The sequence below is a fragment of the Typha latifolia genome, chromosome 13 (assembly GCF_019914945.1).
Source record: "Typha latifolia isolate L0001 chromosome 13, TyphaL0001v2, whole genome shotgun sequence".
Lineage (NCBI taxonomy): Eukaryota > Viridiplantae > Streptophyta > Magnoliopsida > Poales > Typhaceae > Typha > Typha latifolia.
Window position 1 is genome coordinate 2,422,862 of NC_133098.1, and position 20,952 is coordinate 2,443,813.

Sequence of the window (20,952 nt, forward strand, 5' to 3'; positions counted from 1 at the left end):
GAATTATGAGTTAATATATGAAAATAGTGATAGTTCATAAGACCTGAATATAATTAATCATAAATAAAATTGTTAAACTCAATGAGTAAATTTTATATAGGTGTGTAAATGATCTTACGTGATAAATTAGGTGGACTAAAAGTCATATAATTCTGTAAGTAACTTTGGAAATTATTTACTTAGGTACGATATTTGATGAGCAGAGATTAAAATAGTAAAAAAAACTCACGGGAGAATTAAAATTATTATCCTATTACTATCCAATATTGTGTGCTAGGCTGGAGTGTGGAGCTATTGATTTTGACTAGCTTATAAACCGTGGGGACCCAAACAGTGTACGCCTGAGCTCTCTTGCTCCTGCCGACAAGTGCGGCTGCCACTCACATGGTCCGACCTGAATGTCCGGGACACGTGGCAGCAAAGAGAAACCTACAATGTGAATTTTTTTCCGTCTCTCTTCCGGTCTCCGGTCCCGTTGGCAAAGCTATACGTTGGAATATTTAGATTTTAATGTTTGGGATTTCTTTAGGATAATTATACTAAGTTATTCTGAACTATTATCTAATTTTATTTATGGCTGCATGCATGCTAATTTATGTATCTTTCAGGACTGCACTCCTTGTTATATTTTGATTGTACGTGAGGTTTGATATTCACTTTTTAGTTTATTATGATGTTTTATTATTATAACTAAGTATGATATTTGTCTCTTTCAACTTAATGAAATACATGTAGTTTTATAAATGAATGGAATATATGCCTACGTGATTACAAAAAAGAAAAAAGAAAAAGGAATTTTCTTTTTGTTTTAATGTGTGTGTCGTCACATTAGCATAGTTTTGATGAGAAGATACTAGTGTTTATTCATATTTATTGCTTCTAGGATGAGGATATTTGGAGGAAAGACACATGGATTCGGTTCAAAGCATGAGGCTGGTCAATAGTCAATGAATTGCTTCTCAAAAAGATATAGAAAGATTGGTGCAGTAGTAGTGCTTAAGAAATAATTAACATGGGAAGAAAGAAACTTTGCAATAGGAAATTAATAATGCGGGAGGGATGAAATCAAATTTGGCTTGGGGAAGTTGATTAATTCTCTTCTTTCCAATATCTGATATTGCAAATTTGTAATACAGAAGTTTCCACTTTATTATATGATGCTTATAAAACTTTAATCAGGATTTCCCTATTTTTCTTAGAGAAAAAGAGCAGCTATAATACAAGAAGCAGCAACCAATATTTGCGATAATTATAAAGAGAAAAAGAATCGAGGGGGAAAAACCTTTATGGGTAAATTCTGCCAATGAGATTAGCATGCATTACTTTCATCAACTATCTGCACATAATATACAAGGACTATGGTTTCTCAACAGATTTAACTAAGTAGTTTAACCTCCCTAATGACCTGAGTGCTGTTTAGCCCCTGACAATTTCTCAAGAGACTTGTAACATTTTTTACAACTTGAAGTGGTCATGTGATCCTCTGTACAAGTAATTACTCGGTGCTTGTCCATGGAATTTCAAGTATACTTCATAATTATCCATTGGATTTTCCTCTGGCAAAGAAGAGTCAATCTCGACTGCGGCATGCTCATGTAAAATCATCATCAGATATTTCAGAAGCAGGATGTGTTCTTTTAAGCGAAGATTGATTACCCCAAGAAAGATTGGATTTCCTCAGGGCAGGAGTGCTATTCAATGATGTTCTCATTGATCTAGAAGGACCACTCGAGGATGAGCTTTGCAAATGAGAACCCGTCCTATCTAAAGCTCCATTTGATGGTGAAGACGACGACCTAATTTGCTGAGGTGAGAAAATCATGTTCTCATCTTTTCCTCGGTCTCCTTTTGGCTCATTCAACTGCTGAGCGGTTGATCTTGGCACTGATTCGACTGGAACAAGCTTCCCATCTACTTGATTGGTGAAAACAAATGTTACCTGAAGAAAAGAAACTTAGATGGTTAAAACTATTCATCGCATCTAACTCACTGTAGCTGTCAAAGATTTTGCAGATCCATTTGGTGCTTGAACTACTATTTTTTCAGTGAACTTTAAAATCTTGATAAACAATTGTTTTTTTTTTAACTGTATGTTATCTTTTTGTGCAGATGCAAGGAACTGCATTTTCTATACATTCAGTAGCAGGGAACCACTGGTTCTATGAAATAAGATGAACTGACAAGTGCTCGTATAAAATTATGTAAGAAGTGATGCAGCTTTTATAACAAAGTTGTGGTCAAATGGATGTCTAAGATATTGCCGCACCTCATCACCAGCTGAATATTTAAGTATAGCATCAGGCACTGTTGATGGATCAGAATGATGGCCCCAACTTCCTAAATCCTCTTCGGATGGTGTTCCAAGCTGAAAAATAATATAAATAAAGCGTGCATAAGAAAGTACTATAGCTCCAAATGGAAAGAAGTATCTGAAAAGGACAATTTTACGCCACCTGTTTCTCTGGGCTTTTTAACTTCTGCAAGCATCCTGCAATTTCCGCAAATCCACCAATATCATCAGCCACTTGATTGGTCTCTTGATCTCCTATGCTTGAATCTTTGCCATCAGTAACCCCTGTAACACAATCGGTGCCATCCTTTGCAAACAAACTATCCTTTTTACAACGTGTGCACTTCATGTTTTCATGTATCTCAGACCTGCATATAAGATAAAACAAACACATAAAAATTCATGAGTCTTGTTCGCACTAAAACTTGTCTTTCTAAAAAGAACATGAATCAAAGGATGCATGCCATTCATGGATTATGTAACTTTATTTTATTGGCAATTAAGTGAATAAAACTTTATTTTATTTGTATTGATAGATTTTTGTAAAAAACATGATATAATAGAAAAATTTAAAGTCACCGATACAGTGTTCCAGTGTTCCGATGTTCAAACGACCTTCGGAGGCATTCAAACACTCTTGCCTGAGTATGATATATTGTTCCAATGTTCAAGCGTTCGAACACCTATAGAGGTTGTTCGAACGCGAAATCCTGAGAGTAGTATTTAATTGGCATTTGAACGGCTTTTGTAGGCGTTCGAACGCAAAAGCCCGAGAATAGCATAATTTAATTGGCGTTTGAACAGTTTCTGTAAGTGTTCGAATACAAAAGCCCGAGAACAGTGGACTTTAATAGGCGTTCGAACAGCCCCAGATGTGTTTGAACGCATTTTCCCAAGATAAAAATAAATAATAGGCATTCGCCTTGGCTGTGTGGACTATTTTGCTAAGAGCATTCGAACAGCTCTCCATGCGTTCGAACGCCCTGACGAAGTTAAGCTATTCTAGACCGACTTAAACCAGGTTTGTCATCTATCTTTAAAAACCTATATAAGTTTTTAATGCCTAAAAGATCGAGATTGATTGAAGAACGTGAATTAAAGTTTTAACAAAGATTGGAGTGGAAGCTCTTCATTGATTAAGATTTCGAGGGTTACTAAGACAAGATTCGTTCAATCTTAAGGGTCAAAAAGATCGGTGTAATCAATTACTAGAAGCAACTCATCGCGAAGTCTAACGAACAAAAGATCTTTAAATATCTATGTGAGATTCAACAAGTAATTTACAAGCAGTTCTTGTACTTACTTTTAATTAGTGATTAATTTAATCTTAGCGAAAAAGATCTGTGGTTTTTGCTCTAGTTTGGGGGTTTTCACATAAATTATGCGTATTTGCGTTGCTTACTGTTTAGCTTTCATAATTTATCGTCAAGTTTACTCGTTAAAAGTCATATAGTTAAGATTAGAATTAGAATTATTACTTAGGATTTTGACACAAGTATTGTAACATATGTACAATGGTAGCAAGCAAGAATATATGCCACAAGATCCAAGAGGGAGGGGTTACAGATGAGTATTGTGAGATTGGTCAAGGTTAGGACAAGCATTAGGATTTATCTTAGCATTTGACTCAATTATGAGAACTACCTTAACGACAAAAGTGAGAGATGAGAAGCCCTAAGAGAAAGAATAAGAAGCTATTGCATCTCATCTAGACCTTTTTCTATATATTAATATCAGTGTGCTATTTTGAGAAGCCTGATCCATCAACCCTTCTTTCTTTATATATTAATATCAGTGTGCCACTTTGAGAAGGCTGATCCATCAACTCTACTAGAGTATTCTACATAAATCTCTTATATTCATGTCTATTTCCTTTGACCTTCAGTTCTTGAAAACTTGAACGAGTGCTTAATAGACATAACCAAAAGTCCAACCCAATTATTACTTGTCCTACACTCCTACTTAATTCCAATTGACACAGATACACATTGATTGTTCCCCAGTAATCTTTTTTCACAGATACTGCATATTAGATATTATCCATATCTTCTCCAGTTGTTTCAGCATTCTTAAGAAATTTCTACATCATAATAGATGAAGTGCAACCAATACAAGCTTAAGAGACAGACAAATATTTAAATATAGGAGTTACCTGATATGCTCATGAAATGTGAAAAGATCACGTAGATTTTCCGTAGAAAGAAAACTTCCCTGTAAAAATACATGCCAGATTCATATATATGGAGGTTACAAGAAATAAAGAGAGATGCTTTAGGTATACTAACCTGTGCATGAATATTCACTTGATCCTGCTGAATAACTTTTTGAAGCCCTTCTTTTGACATTTGACGCTGGTAGACCTACAACAATAATCTCAGTATCATTTTGTCATCAATCACAATACTGTAGAATATAATCATGGTTTAGCAATAGGTTTACAGGTTCAGAGCTTCGAACCTTTTCCTCGATAGTTCCTGTGCTTAAGAACCTATAGATATAAACTCGCTTCTTTTGACCATCTCTCCAGACTCTTGCAGCAGCCTTCACACAGGCAAAATCTATGGTAAGACAGCACTTCTTCAAAATAAAATGTATTAATTCACCAAAAAAGATAAGGATACCTGCTTATCGTTGGCAGGGTTCCAATCAGGATCAAATAGCACCAATCGATTTCCACCAATTAGATTAAGCCCACAACCACCAGCCTTGCTGCTTAGGAGAAAAACAAATTCGTCCTGCCAGGAGCATATTACTGATTTGACCAGAAAAATGACTGTAACTCAATAGTCTTAGAAGCAAAGAAGATTACACACTTTAGATAGATCATTAAATTGGTTAACAAGCTTTTGCCTTTTACTAATGGATGTTGCTCCATCAAGCCTGACATATGGGTATCTTCTCTCCCGGCATAATTGAGCAAAAAGATCTAATGTCTGATAGAGTTTAAAAGATGATTAGGAAACACCAACAAATTTAATTAACTGGAGAAAGTACATAAGATCATAAAAGTATACATTATGAGAAAGTAGATCTATGCTACATTAACACGTGATACATGCATTAAGTTGAGTGTGCTACTGAAGAATTATGCCCATATTCTCGTACGAAAGGCCAACCCTCTCAAGGAAGAGAAGTCCGCCATGACGGAGGTTCAAATCTAATTCACAAGAAAAGGCCAAGCAAGAGACTAAAGCCTTTGAGGGAAGCATCATAAGAGGTCAAAAAGCAACTAATTGGGAGCGAATCTGCCCAGATTTTTAGATGAGAAAGAAGCTAAGGAAGTCAAGTCAATAGGAAAAAGCCAAGATATACTAATTTGAGTCCATCCAATTAATTTTTTATTTCCTCGAGCTATGAAGTCTAAACCCCAAGGGTAAGCCCTATAATGTCCAGCTTCCCCATTTCACTTGATGTATGTAAAGGATCACATGTTGCACACGAAGCATCAGAGACGAAAGTGACACCAGCTGGTTTATGTTAATGCGCTGTAGCTACTCATAAATTATACATCAGGTAAGTCCTGTCCTGCTTTGCTTAGAAGGTTGACTAGCGGTCAAGTATTATGTGAAAATGTATAAATCTAATAGAGCTGTTAGTTCTTGACAAACTTAATCATGATGCCAACAGTGAAAATTTGACAATGATACCAAGTATTGAGGATATTACAAAACCTGTAATCCATTTCCTACTCTGCGATGGAAAGATGATTAATGAAGATGATCTCATATAACAACACCTCACTAGAAGGTCATTTGAGAATATTACTTGACATAAATTTATAGAAAAGAGAAGGATTAGGGTTAATTTGGACTTATAGCAACTTCTCCTAAAATTATCTTGACTCTGAAGTCCTACTGCTGTCAGAACCAGAAAAAAAAAAAGGGGTTGAGAGAGGGGGGTGTACGTGCAGCCCCTCCCCTCTCCCTCTCCGACACGCGATGAGGCGCGGAATAGAAGGGATTTCATCTAATCCGAATAGAATTAGTTTTGATCATCTTCTAATCTATAAATTTAACCCTAATCCTCTCTCTCTCTCCTCAACCCCCTCCCCCAGCATTCTTCTCCTCAATCGTTTTCTTTCTTTTCTCACCGTCGGAGTCGTCGTTGTGGGATCGGATCGCCGGAGGAAATTGGGACCACCACACTTCTCCCCGGTGAGCCATCTTTCATCCCTCTAGTTTAATTTAAATTTAAAGAGATAGATTAGAAATACCTAATTTGTGGAATTCAGCCTCGTCAGCAAATCAGGCCGGCCGGCGGCTTCAGGTCGCAATCGCAGCGTCACCGGAAGCTTCGTGCTCCAAGCCAGTGTCGGTGATGTCTTCTAGGGAGCCCTCATGGCTCCAATCGACGCCGGCCTCAACGTCGGCCGTCGGTGGTGAGTTTTCCTCCACCTCATGAGGACGATAAAGAGAGAGAGAGAGAGAAAGATAGAGAGAGCCGAGAGGTTGAGGGTGGTCGTGAACCGCTGCCGGCAGGGCCGTCGACAGGGTCGCCGGCGGTCACTCCCTCCCTCAACCCTTCTCTTCCTCGCATTGGTCGTGAGAAGAGAAAGGGTTTGGGTGGGGCCCGGGTTTAACCCGAGCCAACCCTTTTCTTTTAAAGTTTGGGTTCGTGTTCAGGTTGGATTTCGGATCCAAAGACCCGACCCGAACCATTTATTTGGTGGGCTGCGGGTTAGCCCGAGCCCAATTCAATTAATTTTGGTTGGGCCTCGGCCCAACCCGATTTAATTGATTTCTTTTTGGATTGGGCCGGGCCAGTAGCAACCTAACCCAATCCAATGGGTGGGTTAAACCCATTTTAGTTTTTCTTTTAGTTTTTTTTTAAAATTTTAGAAATATTGATTTTATTCAAATTAAAATTTTGAATATTATTTATTATTTAAGGTGGTGATTTTTAGTACGTGAGCTAGAGATTTAAAATTTCGGTTGTCTTATCTAAACTCAGGTGAGTAGGTTCACTCACATATTTATTTTATTATATTTCATACTTTTGTCAGACCATGTAAATTTTCTGTGTGCAAATTATTTATTTCACTCTTACGTGCAAAAAATTAATTGTTACAATTCCTGTGTGCAAATCTATTTATTTTATCCGTACGTGCAAAAATTTAATTGTTATATTTTTTGTGTGCATTTAATCATTTTACTCAGCGCATCACCATACTTCGTGCAAATATTGAAATTTGTGAAAAAAAAAATAAGACTAGTATTAGTATGACTTAGAGAACAGTCCCAGTATAAATCGTTTGCGATTTTCCGTGGTGACTCAAGTCTATCTGGAAGTCCAAGGGAAAGTCCTAAATTAGATCACTGCGGTGATTTTCTTAGGTGACTCTGGCGAGATTAGGGAATAGTCCTAGGATGAATGAGAAAATTTTCTAGGTGACTCTAACTTCTCTCAACGGTTAGAGGAAAAGACAGAATGTGTTGATCACAGGGTGATACCCTCTGATGACCCTAACCGGATCAGCTATGAAGAAAAGTCTCGAACGTCATCTCAAGGTGACTTCTAGTTAATGTGGATCCACAGGGTTTAAACCCATTGAGACATATTACAGTATAAATATTGAAAAGATATTAATATATTAAAATCATGCAAGGTTACAAGTTGTGACTCTCTCTATTGTTATCATTATTATTATTTAAAGAGCATGCTTATTGCAATTATTATGGATATTGTTGCTGTTAGTTTAATCTTTTTCAGTATTAATATAATGTAGAATTTTATTTGATTTTCAAGTGGATTCCACTCACTGAGCTATAGTTGTTGGCTCATGGATTCTATTTTTTGTATTTATTTATCTATCTCAGGTAATAGTCAGCAGGGCGACTGAGCGAGATGTATCCGGACTTCACCTCCACTTAGGATTCACTTATTTACTCTTCCGCTCTTTAGATTTTATGTTTTAGATTAGAAGTTTTATCTATTTAGTTTAGAGACTCAAAAACATTAACATTGTTTTATGTTATTACAATTAGCTTTAAAATTTAATAAAGCATAATTTTATTTTATTTATTTATTTTGCCATCGTACACGTAGAAAGTATTGATAAGGCTTCGTGTATCTCAAGTATATTGAGATGTATGGCTGATCATGATTCCTATTACGGGTCGTGACAACTACTGCTGGAAATATAGAATATGTGGAATATTATGGACATTGAATGCAAATAGCATGCATGAGTCAAGCTCTCAAGCCTAGACTTTCTTAGTATGGATTAGTTAGCATTGTCATTTTACAAGTTATCAAAGGTTAAAGTGTTTTCTGTTCATCATTTATTAAGATAAATATGAGAAGTGATTCTATAACTGTTATATATAGCATTTAAATCATGTCAGCATTTAATCACCTGTGTATAATTTGATACAAGGACAATACGATCATCAGTTCTCTGACGAAGATGACCCAGCAACCGAGCTAGGACATGCATTTTACCTGATAATTCTACCCACATTCCCCCTCCAGTCCATGATCCGGATCTTGCAAAATGCAAAATATAGACAAAATCTGGTAAATTAGATAATCTAGATAGGCCAAATTAAGAGCAGGGTCCTGACATCTACCTCCCAGAAAATAGTTCTGGAGAGAAAAAGCGCATGCAATCACCGAATCCAGATTTTTCTGAACTACTGCTCTTTATAGTGTCATAAATAAGCTGCAACATAAGAAATAATCAAGGGAAACAAAAATGTAGTCAGTTGCTTCGTTTCCCTCAACTGGAAGCAGAGAATACAAGCTAAACATAAAAGAATAATTTCCAAGTATAATCAAAATGTAAGTGTAACATGAGAAATCTTTGAAAAGAAAATCTAATCTAATCAGAGGGCACATAAAAAAGAATAATTAACCCTGATAATGTTATTCCTCTAAAGATTACAATAAAAACTTCAAGTATTCGTTAGTGCATCATATTAACAATACATGATTTTAGTAGCATTTCCTAAGTAGGAAATGTGGCAAATCCATTCAACCGCTTGTCCAGATTTACACCTATTTAGATGATGATGACAAAAAATGGCATTCAATATGGTGAACGAGAGGCAAAAATAGTACAGAAATTTAAAGAGTGTACTAGAAGATAAGAAAAGTTAAAAGTTGTTACAATTTCTATTTGTGAAAAATATGAAAATTTATTAAAAGATATGATATTTTTAGAATAAATTACCTTAGGATGATTACACAATTTCTTTAGAGCAGTAATATATGCTAAAATTTTGGAGTGTTTTGCTTCTTCCGATATTAGACGCTTAACCTGAAAATGTATCAATAAGTAAGATAAAATAGCAACTAGCATGATCCCCACAAAAAAAAGCACACTATTTTGTCAACAAATTAAGTATAAAGATGAGAAGGAAGAATAAACTCACATTTTTGGATTTTATGAAGTGGTTATACAAATCAAGTTGTAAAGGAGTCAATTTGCAGCAGACAACTTGAATGATCTATGATGACATAATCAGGTCAGTGAGGCAAATAAGATACTATTAAAAGGAAAGGGAGTAAAGTAGCCACACAAAGCAAAATTCTAAAGCAAACTACCTTTGGCACATGAAGATGGAAGAATCATGATTGATAAATGAAAGAACAACTGAACATGAAAAGACTTCTCTACCCTTGGTTGATATGATTATCACACAAGATTCTATGGACTATGATTTCCAACAAATGGGGATATCATAACTAGGGCCGTCAAAAAAGCTCGTCGGCTTGCGAGGCTCGTGAGCTCACTCGAACTATAAACGAACCAAGCTGAGCCGAGCTGGTTGGACAAATAGTTAACCATTCCTAAATATGGAGACACTTAAACCCCACTAAACTTTAGCCAATAAAGTAAATTGCATAGTCTAAGTTTTAAGACGAGTGCATTGCCGAACTATTGCTTTGAAATAAACACCGCTAAGGCCTATTCTAAGCTGTCGTGCTACCATGTTGCTCCTCCAAGTCAATCACACAACCAAGCCATCAATTGAGCTGAGCCACCAAACCACCGAACAATTTTCTCCACAATAATTATTTAGAATTAGAGTTGATCTCACGACCTTCTTGGTCATATGAAATAGTATCTACTAATTTACAAGAATTGGTTAGTGTGTTGTAGCACAGTTGGCAAAGCATTTCAATCTCAAATTGGATGACTTGGATTTGAATCTTGAGTTTTACATCTAAAGATGTTATTTTTTACAATTGATTGGATGATATTTAGTTCCACGTCGAGAAATGAAGAGCTATGGAAGGTCTTTATATGTACCAACCTCTCAAAAGGTTGTAACTTTATAGTTATAGAATAAATTGAAACAATTTTTTTTGAAAAATCAAGCCAACTTGAGCCAAGTCGAGCTAGCTCAATAATCCTAACGAGCCGAGCCGAGCTCATATCATCAAAAACATTTATTAGCAATTAAAAATAAAAAAGAAAAGGGCAAGATACCTTTGGCGGTAGGTGATTTGACAACAAAGCATTTGTCCGCCTCAATATAAACTGAAATTTTCAATAGATATCACTAAGAAAACACCATAAGTATACAAAGTAATCTTTTTCAAATAAAGCTTCATGAGGATGAAGAATGATATCAAGCTTATCTAGATTACCTGATTTACTTTTGCACTTAGCTCTGCAGATCGCTCAGCACTCAGCTTTCGTTCTTCTACCGTCGCCATAGGCTCTCTTCCACAAATTATTGGTGCCTTGATTCAATAAGACATGTAAAGTTGCCACAATCATTTAGACAGATAATGGAAACCTAAGGCAGAAATGATTGTAATAGCTCAAACCACTTATTGATTAGACACCCAAAGATTTTCTCATTAAACATATTGTTGCTTGTAATGCTCAACTCAAAGATCAGTAAGTTGAAGAACTCAAGAGGGGCTTAGAGGTGGGAATACTGTACCACTTGTTATAGGAAATTGCAGCTAGAAACATTTTCCTAGTGATTCATACTTTCCCAGTAAGTATTTAGTTAAATTCAAATCAGTCTTATTATCTTATGGCAGTTGGTTTTCATATTTTGAGTTAAGGAATTGTTCCAGATAAGAAGGATGTAGTCTTTTGAGACCAACCTGAAGAAAAGTAAGACTTAAGATACACATGCAGCTTATAAATGTGTAAAACGGATTAATATAAAATTCTCGCATTAAGTAGATGGCGAAAGAACTTGATAAATTATCAAAATGCTTTCACAAAACAATAAAACCTACCATAGAAATCTTTGACTTAATAAATTGCACATTGTGTAGCACTATTAACAAAATTTACTGAGCCCCAATGGATTCATTATCTCTGCATATTGGAACCAAAAACTGACACAGAAGACTTTGACCTTGACCTTCATCTTGCCATCAACTATTAATTTGCTTTAATCTTAACTTTCACGGCATGCCATGAACTGTGATGAAACTTAGCTATCTCTTGTGATTCCACAATAGAATTTTAAGGAAAGAAATGGATATCATTTGAAAAGAAAAAAAAACCCGGTAAAACAGATGTAATGTAATGGCTTGAGTAATTGATTTCGGGTGAAATAAAAAAAAGCTTACTTCATAATATCTGCGGAAATGTGCTGCATTCCCTAAAACTCCTGGATTTGTGAAGTTTACCATGGAAAAGAATTCCTCTAGATCATTCTGTAGTATTAGGAGAAAAAGGAATCTTATGGTCAAAGAAGATCATGAAAAGAATATGAGAAGCAGACTGACTCACCTGCATTGGTGTTCCTGACAACAGGATACGCTGTTTGCAAGGAAGAGCAGCCAATGCCTAAAACAAACATATGATCACTTTAGTATTGCTTATTTAAAACAGTTGATCAGACTAAGGTAACTCTTGAAAGAGAGAAAAACCTAGTAATAACATAAGTAGGCCATTTTGTATTGAAACAATTCAGGCCAAAATTCTGACAACGATTAGAGAGAAATATTCATATTTTAGAAGTGTATGACAAATAAATATCATCAATGCCTCATTATCTGAATGTAAGTCACATGGATGAGTTTCGCATACTCTATTTGTCAGTGTTTGATCATTCTTCAGCCTATGAGCCTCGTCACAAATGAGAAGGTCACAGCTTCCAGTCCTTTCAAATTTAGCAGAATGCATCCGAAACGTCTCGTAAGATATGATGAGTACCTAAAATTGATTCTACAAGTTAATATTGTGTTTACAGGGACACTATATTCTATAAAGCTTAAAGCATTTAACTAGCCAATCTATCACATAACATTTTATTCAGTTTCAATCAATATGGAAGTGAAAAGTGGTAGCCAAGAACCTGTAAAGGACTGCAAGATTTTAAGAAACTTTCAATCCCAGAGAGAACGTCTGCACGTGTGCTTTCACACAAAGAAAGAAGCGGAACTTTTCCCCCAAGCCACTTATTAATCTCAGACTCCCAATTACTAACTAGACTTGTAGGAGTTACAATCATAGCCCTCTTGACAATTGGCTTGCCATCAAATCCCTGTCGAAGAAGGGTGTAAAGTAAAGTAATTGATTGTAGAGTCTTTCCCAATCTGCATTAGTTGAAAAGGTTAAAAGTATATGTTATCAGCAACAGTCAAGACAGAGATATCTGAAGAACAAGTTAGCCACTAAAACAACTGCCAGAGACAAAGAAGATAGCAAGTGGGCTAGCTTACCCCATATCATCTGCTAGAATGCATCCATTAATACCATCAGCACTGGACAACCCAGAAACACAGTTGAACATAAACTGAACTCCTTCTCTGCATTACAATGTAAAATTGTCAAATAACTGAAAGCAAACTTAACTATGACTAAAAGCCTGTTATATTAAACATCACCATTTATCAAATGCAGTGTAGTCAGAAGTAAATGTTTTTGTGCCTCTTCCTTCTTCTTACGTTCATTAGTCTCATATATAAGTGATAACCGATAACTACAAATTGTTGGTTGCGATCCAAAATAATACAACTGAAGTGATTTACATCACAATCTGTGCCTTGATTGAGATTTTTTTTAAGAAAAAACGTATAGTGAATGCATTAACAAAACATAGCAAAGTATATCCATAGGAAAAAAAATTACAATGGTAATTGAAAATAAAGCACTGAAAATAGTATAGGGCATCCCAGCATGCTTGTTCAGCAGAAACAAAAAAAAATCAAGCGTGGAAAGCAAGCATGAGACAAAATGTAAAGCGGAATGGAAAAAGAAAAGCGGAAAGAGAAACAAGATATGTACCTCTGATGAGGTCGAAGATATCGAACAAGCAAGGGATCTACTTCAATTGGAGAAAGATCACCATTTTCTTCATCATTTACCTCAGGTTGCCACAGAATGAGAGGCTCAATCCCAGGTGGGAGAGCTTGATCCTTTTCTGAGTAATCCTCACTTGCAGCAGTAGTAGGCGTTTGTAAAATGTTAGTTAAAGCAGCCAATGGCTGCCGCGAAGAATTCCATGGGACAAACCTTTTACGTGCCCATAGCCGCCGAGCAAGTTCTTCATTATGATCCCTATATCCGTTTCGGCATGGAGGTTTAAATGGCTTCCTAGCCACTTCTGCTCCATCAGAAACTGAGAGAATTCGTGGAATAAGTGGCTGCCTTCTTACAAGAAGGTTCCCCCTGTCAGAATTGGAAAAGGAGAAGTAATTCAAATTATCTTCTGATGATATAAGACATTTCAAACTAATTAGACGATCCAAATCCCCATACACGCCCATCTTCCAATTGTCAAATTTCCTGAACCACAACTTTGAGCTTTCCCTTACACATCACAAATCTTGATGTCTAATACAAACCCTAAATCCATGAAAGAGTAGAACACACTACGAATCGCAAAGGAAACCAAAACGCCAGATCCAACTACTGCCATTGACCAAATAGGAACGAGGAAAAACAAGATCCCCGCCGTACCTCACAAGAGCGGCAACGTTCTGCGACTTCCTCTCGCTATCAGAAGGCGGCGAATCGAAATCACGAGGCTCTTCCTCTTGCAGGTCTCCTTCTCGATCGGCTTCTTCTTCTGCTGCTGCTACGGCTTCGATGTAGTCCTCGTCTCCTTCCGCCGTCTCAGTGGAGTCCGAGGAGAGATCGAACTCGTCGTCTTCTCGATCTCTTCTTCTCGAAACCATTTGGATCATCGCCAGAGGTGCGAAAATGAGGGGTTTGCTCTGTATCCCCTTCAGGCCTTTTGGCTTGTACCACGCGGGTTCGTAAAGGTGACCTCAAATTTTGGCGGTAGAGTGAATACTGTCTGATGTTCCAGGAATGGCCTGACTATTCTCAAAATGACATACATAGTGATCTTGAAAAATTACAGAATTTGCATTACCACCCCATTTTCTTCATTATTACTGAAACGAAAATTTAGTTATACACAGGGTGTTAAATAGAAAAATACAGAATTTGCAATTCAAACCAATGTTTACCCAATATTATTGAAACAAAATTTAAATATATATAGGGTGTTAATTGAAAAGGTACATATATTTGCATTTACCCCCATATTATTCATTATTATTGAAAAGCAAATTTAGTTATATACAGGGTGTTAATTGAAAAATTACAGAAATTTGCATTTACCGCCCATATTTATTCATTATTATGAAACCGAAAATTCAATTATATAGGGTTCTAAATGAAAACTACCGAAATTTGCATTTACGCCCCCATATTATTATTGAAAAGCAAATTTAGTTATATATAGGGTGTTAATTGAAAAATTACAGACATTTGCATTTAAGCCCCCATATTATTCATTAATATTGAAAAGAAAATTTAGTTATATACAGGGTGTTAATTGAAAAATTACAGAAATTTGCATTTACCGCCCATATTTATTCATTATTATGAAACCAAAAATTTAGTTATATATAGGGTGTTAATTGAAAAATGACCGAAATTTGCATTTAAGCCCCCATATTATTCATTAATAATTGAAAAGAAAATTTAGTTATATACAGGGTGTTAATTGAAAAATTACAGAAATTTGCATTTACCGCCCATATTTATTCATTATTATGAAACCAAAAATTTAGTTATATATAGGGTGTTAATTGAAAAAATACAGAAAGTTGCATTTAAGCCCCCATATTATTCATTATTATGGAAAAGCAAATTTAGTTATATACAGGGTGTTAATTGAAAATTTACAGAAATTTGCATTTAAGCCCCTATATTATCCATTATTATGAAACCGAAAATTCAATTATACAGGGTGTTAATTGAAAAATTACAGAAATTTGCACCAATACTTATTCATTACAAAACCGAAAAATCAACTATATTAGGTTGTTAAATGAAAATTACCGAAATTTTAGCACCCATAGATTCATTATTACCCAAAATTTGCATTTAGCACCCTGAATTATATTATTTAAATAAAGATGTAACTATATATGCGGTGTTAAATAAAAATTAAAGGAATTTGCATTTAGAGCCTTTACTTGTGGAATATTAGTGAAATAAAAATTTAATACAAAACGCCAGATCCAACCATCGCCATTGACCAAAATGGAACGAGGAAAACAAGATCCCCGTCGTACCTCACAAGAGCGGCGACGTTCTGCGACTTCCTCTCGCTATCGGACGATCCTCGTCTCCTTCCTCCGTCTCAGTGGAGTCTGAGGAGAGATCGATCTCTTCTTCTCGAAACCATTTGGATCATCGCCAGAGATGCGAAATGAGGGGTTTGCAGTTTGCTCTATATCCCTCTTCACGCCTTTTGGCTCGTACCACGCGGGTTCGCGAAGGTGACCTCAAATTTTGGCGGTAGACTGAATACTGTCTGCCCCGACTCTTCTCAAAATGACATTTATATCCTCAACTTCGAGACCTACTACAAGGTCGAGGACCGGGGGCAGTATGCAACGTCGTTATTTGCATTAAAGTCTTTCATGTTTAGTTATCATATATATAGCTCTCAAATTCCACATCTGAAGGGTGCATACTTATAAATATGAAATTTGGAGGGGCCAATATGCAGTCCTCTATCAATCGCAGTCTCTGTTTCCCACTCTCTTCTTTTAATTTGATCAGTACGCTAGCGAAGATGAACCTTGGAGAAGGATATGTTGGAGATTATTCGAGTGGGCTACATCTTCTCCTCTAGGGCAGTGCCTCTTTCAGGGAAGAACTTCTATTCTTAATGGCTCTAGGTTAATCTTTCTTTATGGGCATATATATGTATGGATGTGTATACTCCAATGCGTGCAAATTTGATCTAATTTACTACCAATAAGTTGAATTAGACATCACCGAATCGTCAACATCATAGTGTGAAAGTCGCATTTTTTTAACGCATATTATTCACTTGTGTGATACAAGATGGATTAACAGAATAAGAGGAACATCTTTTTCCTCCCAAATTTGAGATACTTGGGCTAGAGAGAGAGAGGAGAACACTTCTTTTTTGCACCACTAATGATGTTTATTCCTTGTAAAATTGATAAAATTATACGTTTCTCTAAGTGTATATAAACATCTTTTGTTGGTCATTTCTGCTTATGAATGTTTGCACAGTCCATAGTTGATTATCACAAATTGTTGAGATTTGATTTAAACGCTGAACGAGAAATGTTACTGTCTTCCATATTATCCTAGTTGATCATCACAAATTTTAGACAAATGTTTAGGAATCTCGCAAGGGGAATTAAATGGATTTTGAATTCTAAATCTCTTACTTACAAGTTTGGAAGTGAGCAGTATCAAGAATTCTCATTACTTGATTTGAATTGATGTGTTTGAATTCCGAGTTGGAGAATTCATTTCATGAGAATCAAACTTTTATATTATCTATCTTTGTACTTTGCCAAAAAAAAAAAAGGTCATAAATGTAGTTAAGGGAGGAAGGAAGGTAGTCTGAGAATCATTTAGATTAGCACACAGCAAACACAAGCTTTTTACATATTACACAGGAGATACAAAGCGAACTACATGATCTTAAAGCCAGTAGCCCTGTGACATCCTTCGCAACTTACAAAGTATAACCATGCAAGACTTATTGTTTTGCTTCCTTCTCATTAGTGATCATAACTAGTAGGCCACAATTCTTAGACCAAGGCTGTTCTGAGCAAAATCCACTAGATTGTCAATCTCATCCTCATCAATGAAGCCATCACCATCAATATCAGCACGGCGAATTCCACGCCTGCTCTTCCAACCACTAAACCGCCCGCGGATGCTGCGGATGGCTCGCTGCAGCTCCTCCCGGCTTATGCGCCCATCCTTGTCCGTGTCAAACCTCTTCAGCCATTCCTTGAACTCATCCACTGTCATTTCACAATCCTTTGCCCGCGTTCTTGGCTTCATGTTCTTGATAGCCATGTTGTTTAGTATGCTCTCAGCTCTCAGATGGTCACAGGTTTGCACCTCCTGCTCTTTTATAAGTATTCAGTTCTTTTATAAAAAGTTAGGCTTCAGATTCGTCTTTCATTGATCTTTCTGGAGATGATAACCAGCAACTTGATAGGATAGAATCTTCTGCAAGTGGCAACAAAATTTTCAAATATATTTCTTGACTGATGGATAAGAGAATTATATAAAGCAAAGAAAGCTGCTGCCACCCATTGTTGGAATCCTTAGAAAAAGCAGGTAGTGGAAGAAATGCTGGGTGTGGTGCAAATTGAGATGCTTAGAAAGAATAAGATGCCTAATTATTTTAAAAGCAATCTCATTACGATTCCAACTTTTCACTTTGTGAACAGGTTCTGGTATCAGAGGCTAAAAAAATCAAGGAAAATACTAATGCTTAAAGTGAGTGAATCTGGCCACTTCTGTGTATCTCCCATCTTTCAATTCTTTTGGAAAAAGACATTGTTGTTGGAATTTTCTCCTATGAAATTGAACTCTGGCCTTTCTGAGTTCAAGAAGACAATTACTGGAATTAAATCACCATTGGTGCAAATTTTTTCAAGCATGTTTAACTTAATTTTCGGTCTCTGAACAGTAATACAATTGATAGAAGAACCTGTTCATTATTGTGATGGAAGTTAAGAGATGAGATGTTCAATTAGTTAGTCAACATTCATGCAGAAACAAACGGATATTTTATGTTCATGTTTTTGAAGCTAGAACACTGGGATTCATCTTTTTCTCCTGATCTCTAAAACGAAGAGGAAATGCTTCATTTCTGGATAGTGCACCATGGGGCTCATGAAACTTGCCAAAAGATTGAGCTTGTCTTTTAAAAAATAATATATAACAAACAGGGAGGCACAATGTGAATGATAGAAGAAACCATTTTAATTTTCAAATCATAAGATTGAGACTTACACCTCAGATGATATGTTGGAATATTCGCCACCAAGCTTTCAGTTGTTAAGTTGGACTTTCAACTGGTTAAGATAGTTTATGTTATCCAAAGGAAACCTTATTGGGTAAGTTATTTTTGAGTCAGATTATTCCACACTTATCTTTCATGGTATGTCTTGATTACTTAGTCTTCCATCTTTCATCCACGTTGATCCAACGGTATAATGGATGTCAAAAAGGATTCTACAGATGAATCCTTGCAATGAGAGTAGATAAACAGATAGCTGAGCTTATTCATAATGTCTATCTGAGGTTTTCCCCTTTGATTAGATTTCTTGCTAAATCAATTAAAGACAAGAACAGCTTGCTTTAAATTCCGGACTGGATTTAGGGTGGTGTTCCTGCTTGTCTTGCATAATGAGCTGGTGATTAATTGGCAAGAATGTTAGTTTTAAAGTAGTTTAAACTTCTCAGGGTTGATTTAGTGGTCTAATGCACAACAAGCAGTACCAAATTTTAGAGAGAGGTCATATATGTCCATAAACAAGTACATAAACCAATCTATGAGAAATTATATTGTAGGTTTAAAATGAAACAACTCTGTCAATTCAAATCTTACAGAAGCTGCCTTAATAATAAGTAGATACACAAGAACCTGACGAACATACAAACTCTCTAAATTTTCTTAGCATATACTTTTGTATAAATATGGACATGCAGTTTTTAGTACAAATCATAATCATAGATCTTCATATGAAGATGCTTCTGTGCATAGCTAACCAACTTGCTAAACTCATCCTTGTCTATGAGCCTATTTCGATTGGTGTCAGCTTCCTTCAGTCCCTCACGAGCCTTCCACCAAGCAAACCACGCGTTCAAGCTCTGGAGTGCGTGCCGCAGCTCTTCCCTGCTTATCCGACCGTCGTGGTTGGCGTCGAACTGATTCAGCCATGCTTTGAACTCTGCGACAGTCATCTCTTTCTGCGGCAGCACTGGGTAACACATGAAGGCCATCTTGGTTCTACTTCTCAGTTTGATCTCTTATTCAGACGGAAGCCTTTTATCAGCAGCATAAAACTGAGGAGAGTCCTCCTTGAGAAGCGAGAGCAATTGTAGTTGAATGAGTACACGTCTTTGCTTGTAGTAAACGATCAAAAAACCCCGCTAGCTTTATTCTCCCTCATCTGTATCTTCTCTGGGATCAGGTAAGAGGAATAGTTTCTTCTCAATTGGCAGGTATTTGCTTTAATTATCACATGTGCTCTCTTTTTATTTTTTAATAAAGAAAGCCGGTCTGGCATTTGGATGGAAAGAGAATAGGATTCGCCTGACAGCAGCCTACCATTCAAGATGCATTTGGGTCATCACTTTTGACAATTGTGTGACTAAGACATGTATATTCTTTATCGGTTGAGTTGCTAGCGATCTATATTCTATCTACCTATTAATCTGAGGACTGACAAGTAATGATCAATTCTGCTACTGCGTCATGTATTCTGCTTGCATTCATCGAGATTACTTACTAACTTCTATTACAGACGATGATTTTGCATCCCCCATAACTGTTTTTTCATCAGATCTAATGGATTTCTCTATCTATATTGGATGTATAGATAATTAATTCACAGTGCCTAACATTAGTAGTGCCATGCTCAACTGCAGAGTATATGGAGGGAGCATCAAGTGGCTACATTGGAAGTGTCCTCCATGCAATAGATTTGATGACAACCCTAAATACATACTGGCATTTGGAGCTAAACAGTTATCCGTGGAATGATCAAAGAATGGTAAAGTAGCAACTCTTTTCCAGATTAGTGTTCTCTCTTAGCACGCAAGCAAAGATTTATTGTAAATAGAAAGGGTCTTATAGTAAAACCTTTAACAGTAAGTCGACTTGGTCTTTGTGCATGCAGTAAAACATGGCAGTAAAGCCTTCACCAGTTGGAGCTGAGGCTGTTCAGCTGAACAATGAAAATAATTATTATCATAAATGCAAGGACAACTTTTCATGGGAAAGCAGCTCCTTCAAGGTAAAAGCTAAAGACAATTTTGCATTAGTTTAATCTAAGATAGTACAAATAGAGCACTGTTGCTAGTAGAAGCGTAGAACTTAAAAATAAATGAGCTGTAGAGTAACTTGGCCTCTAAGTATTGATAGATGAAAATAGCTGTAGGTATGACTTCGATATATCTTGCATAATATTTTTGCACAACAAAAATCCTCTTTTCCATTATTTAGAAATACAGTCTTTTATTTGCTAAAAAATACCAAGTTAAGCTCTACTTTTTGATAAATATATATAATCTAACCCAACAATCAAGTTAGCTTAAGTCATAGAACCAAATCAAGCTTCCAAAATTATTTGGAGACAAATCAAAATATTAATTTCCAATTAGATATAGTCAAATTAAATATTTAAAATACTAAAATCGCATTCAAATA

At 36.2% G+C, this 20,952-nt stretch overlaps 1 protein-coding gene and 1 long non-coding RNA gene across 2 annotated transcripts; one reads left to right on the forward strand and one right to left on the reverse strand.

The window, feature by feature from the left end:
• Positions 1 to 1,283: 1,283 nt before the first annotated feature.
• On the reverse strand, positions 1,284 to 14,515 carry LOC140799592 (DNA repair and recombination protein RAD54). Its single transcript, XM_073153971.1, has 21 exons — positions 14,172 to 14,515; positions 13,497 to 13,880; positions 12,932 to 13,018; positions 12,565 to 12,805; positions 12,297 to 12,422; positions 11,997 to 12,053; positions 11,834 to 11,920; positions 10,886 to 10,981; positions 10,725 to 10,775; positions 9,664 to 9,738; positions 9,462 to 9,548; positions 8,860 to 8,951; positions 8,646 to 8,775; positions 5,104 to 5,223; positions 4,912 to 5,025; positions 4,748 to 4,831; positions 4,576 to 4,650; positions 4,443 to 4,501; positions 2,454 to 2,658; positions 2,267 to 2,365; positions 1,284 to 1,939 (listed from the first exon to the last, which is right to left on the reverse strand). The coding sequence occupies exons 1-21, from the start codon at positions 14,396 to 14,398 to the stop codon at positions 1,592 to 1,594; spliced, it is 2,844 nt and encodes a 947-aa protein (XP_073010072.1). The 5' UTR covers positions 14,399 to 14,515; the 3' UTR covers positions 1,284 to 1,591.
• Positions 14,516 to 18,632: 4,117 nt separating this feature from the next.
• On the forward strand, positions 18,633 to 20,938 carry LOC140799742 (uncharacterized). Its single transcript, XR_012111064.1, has 3 exons — positions 18,633 to 19,714; positions 20,172 to 20,296; positions 20,423 to 20,938. It is a non-coding gene; the product is annotated as an uncharacterized lncRNA (long non-coding RNA).
• The last annotated feature ends 14 nt before the right edge of the window (positions 20,939 to 20,952 follow it).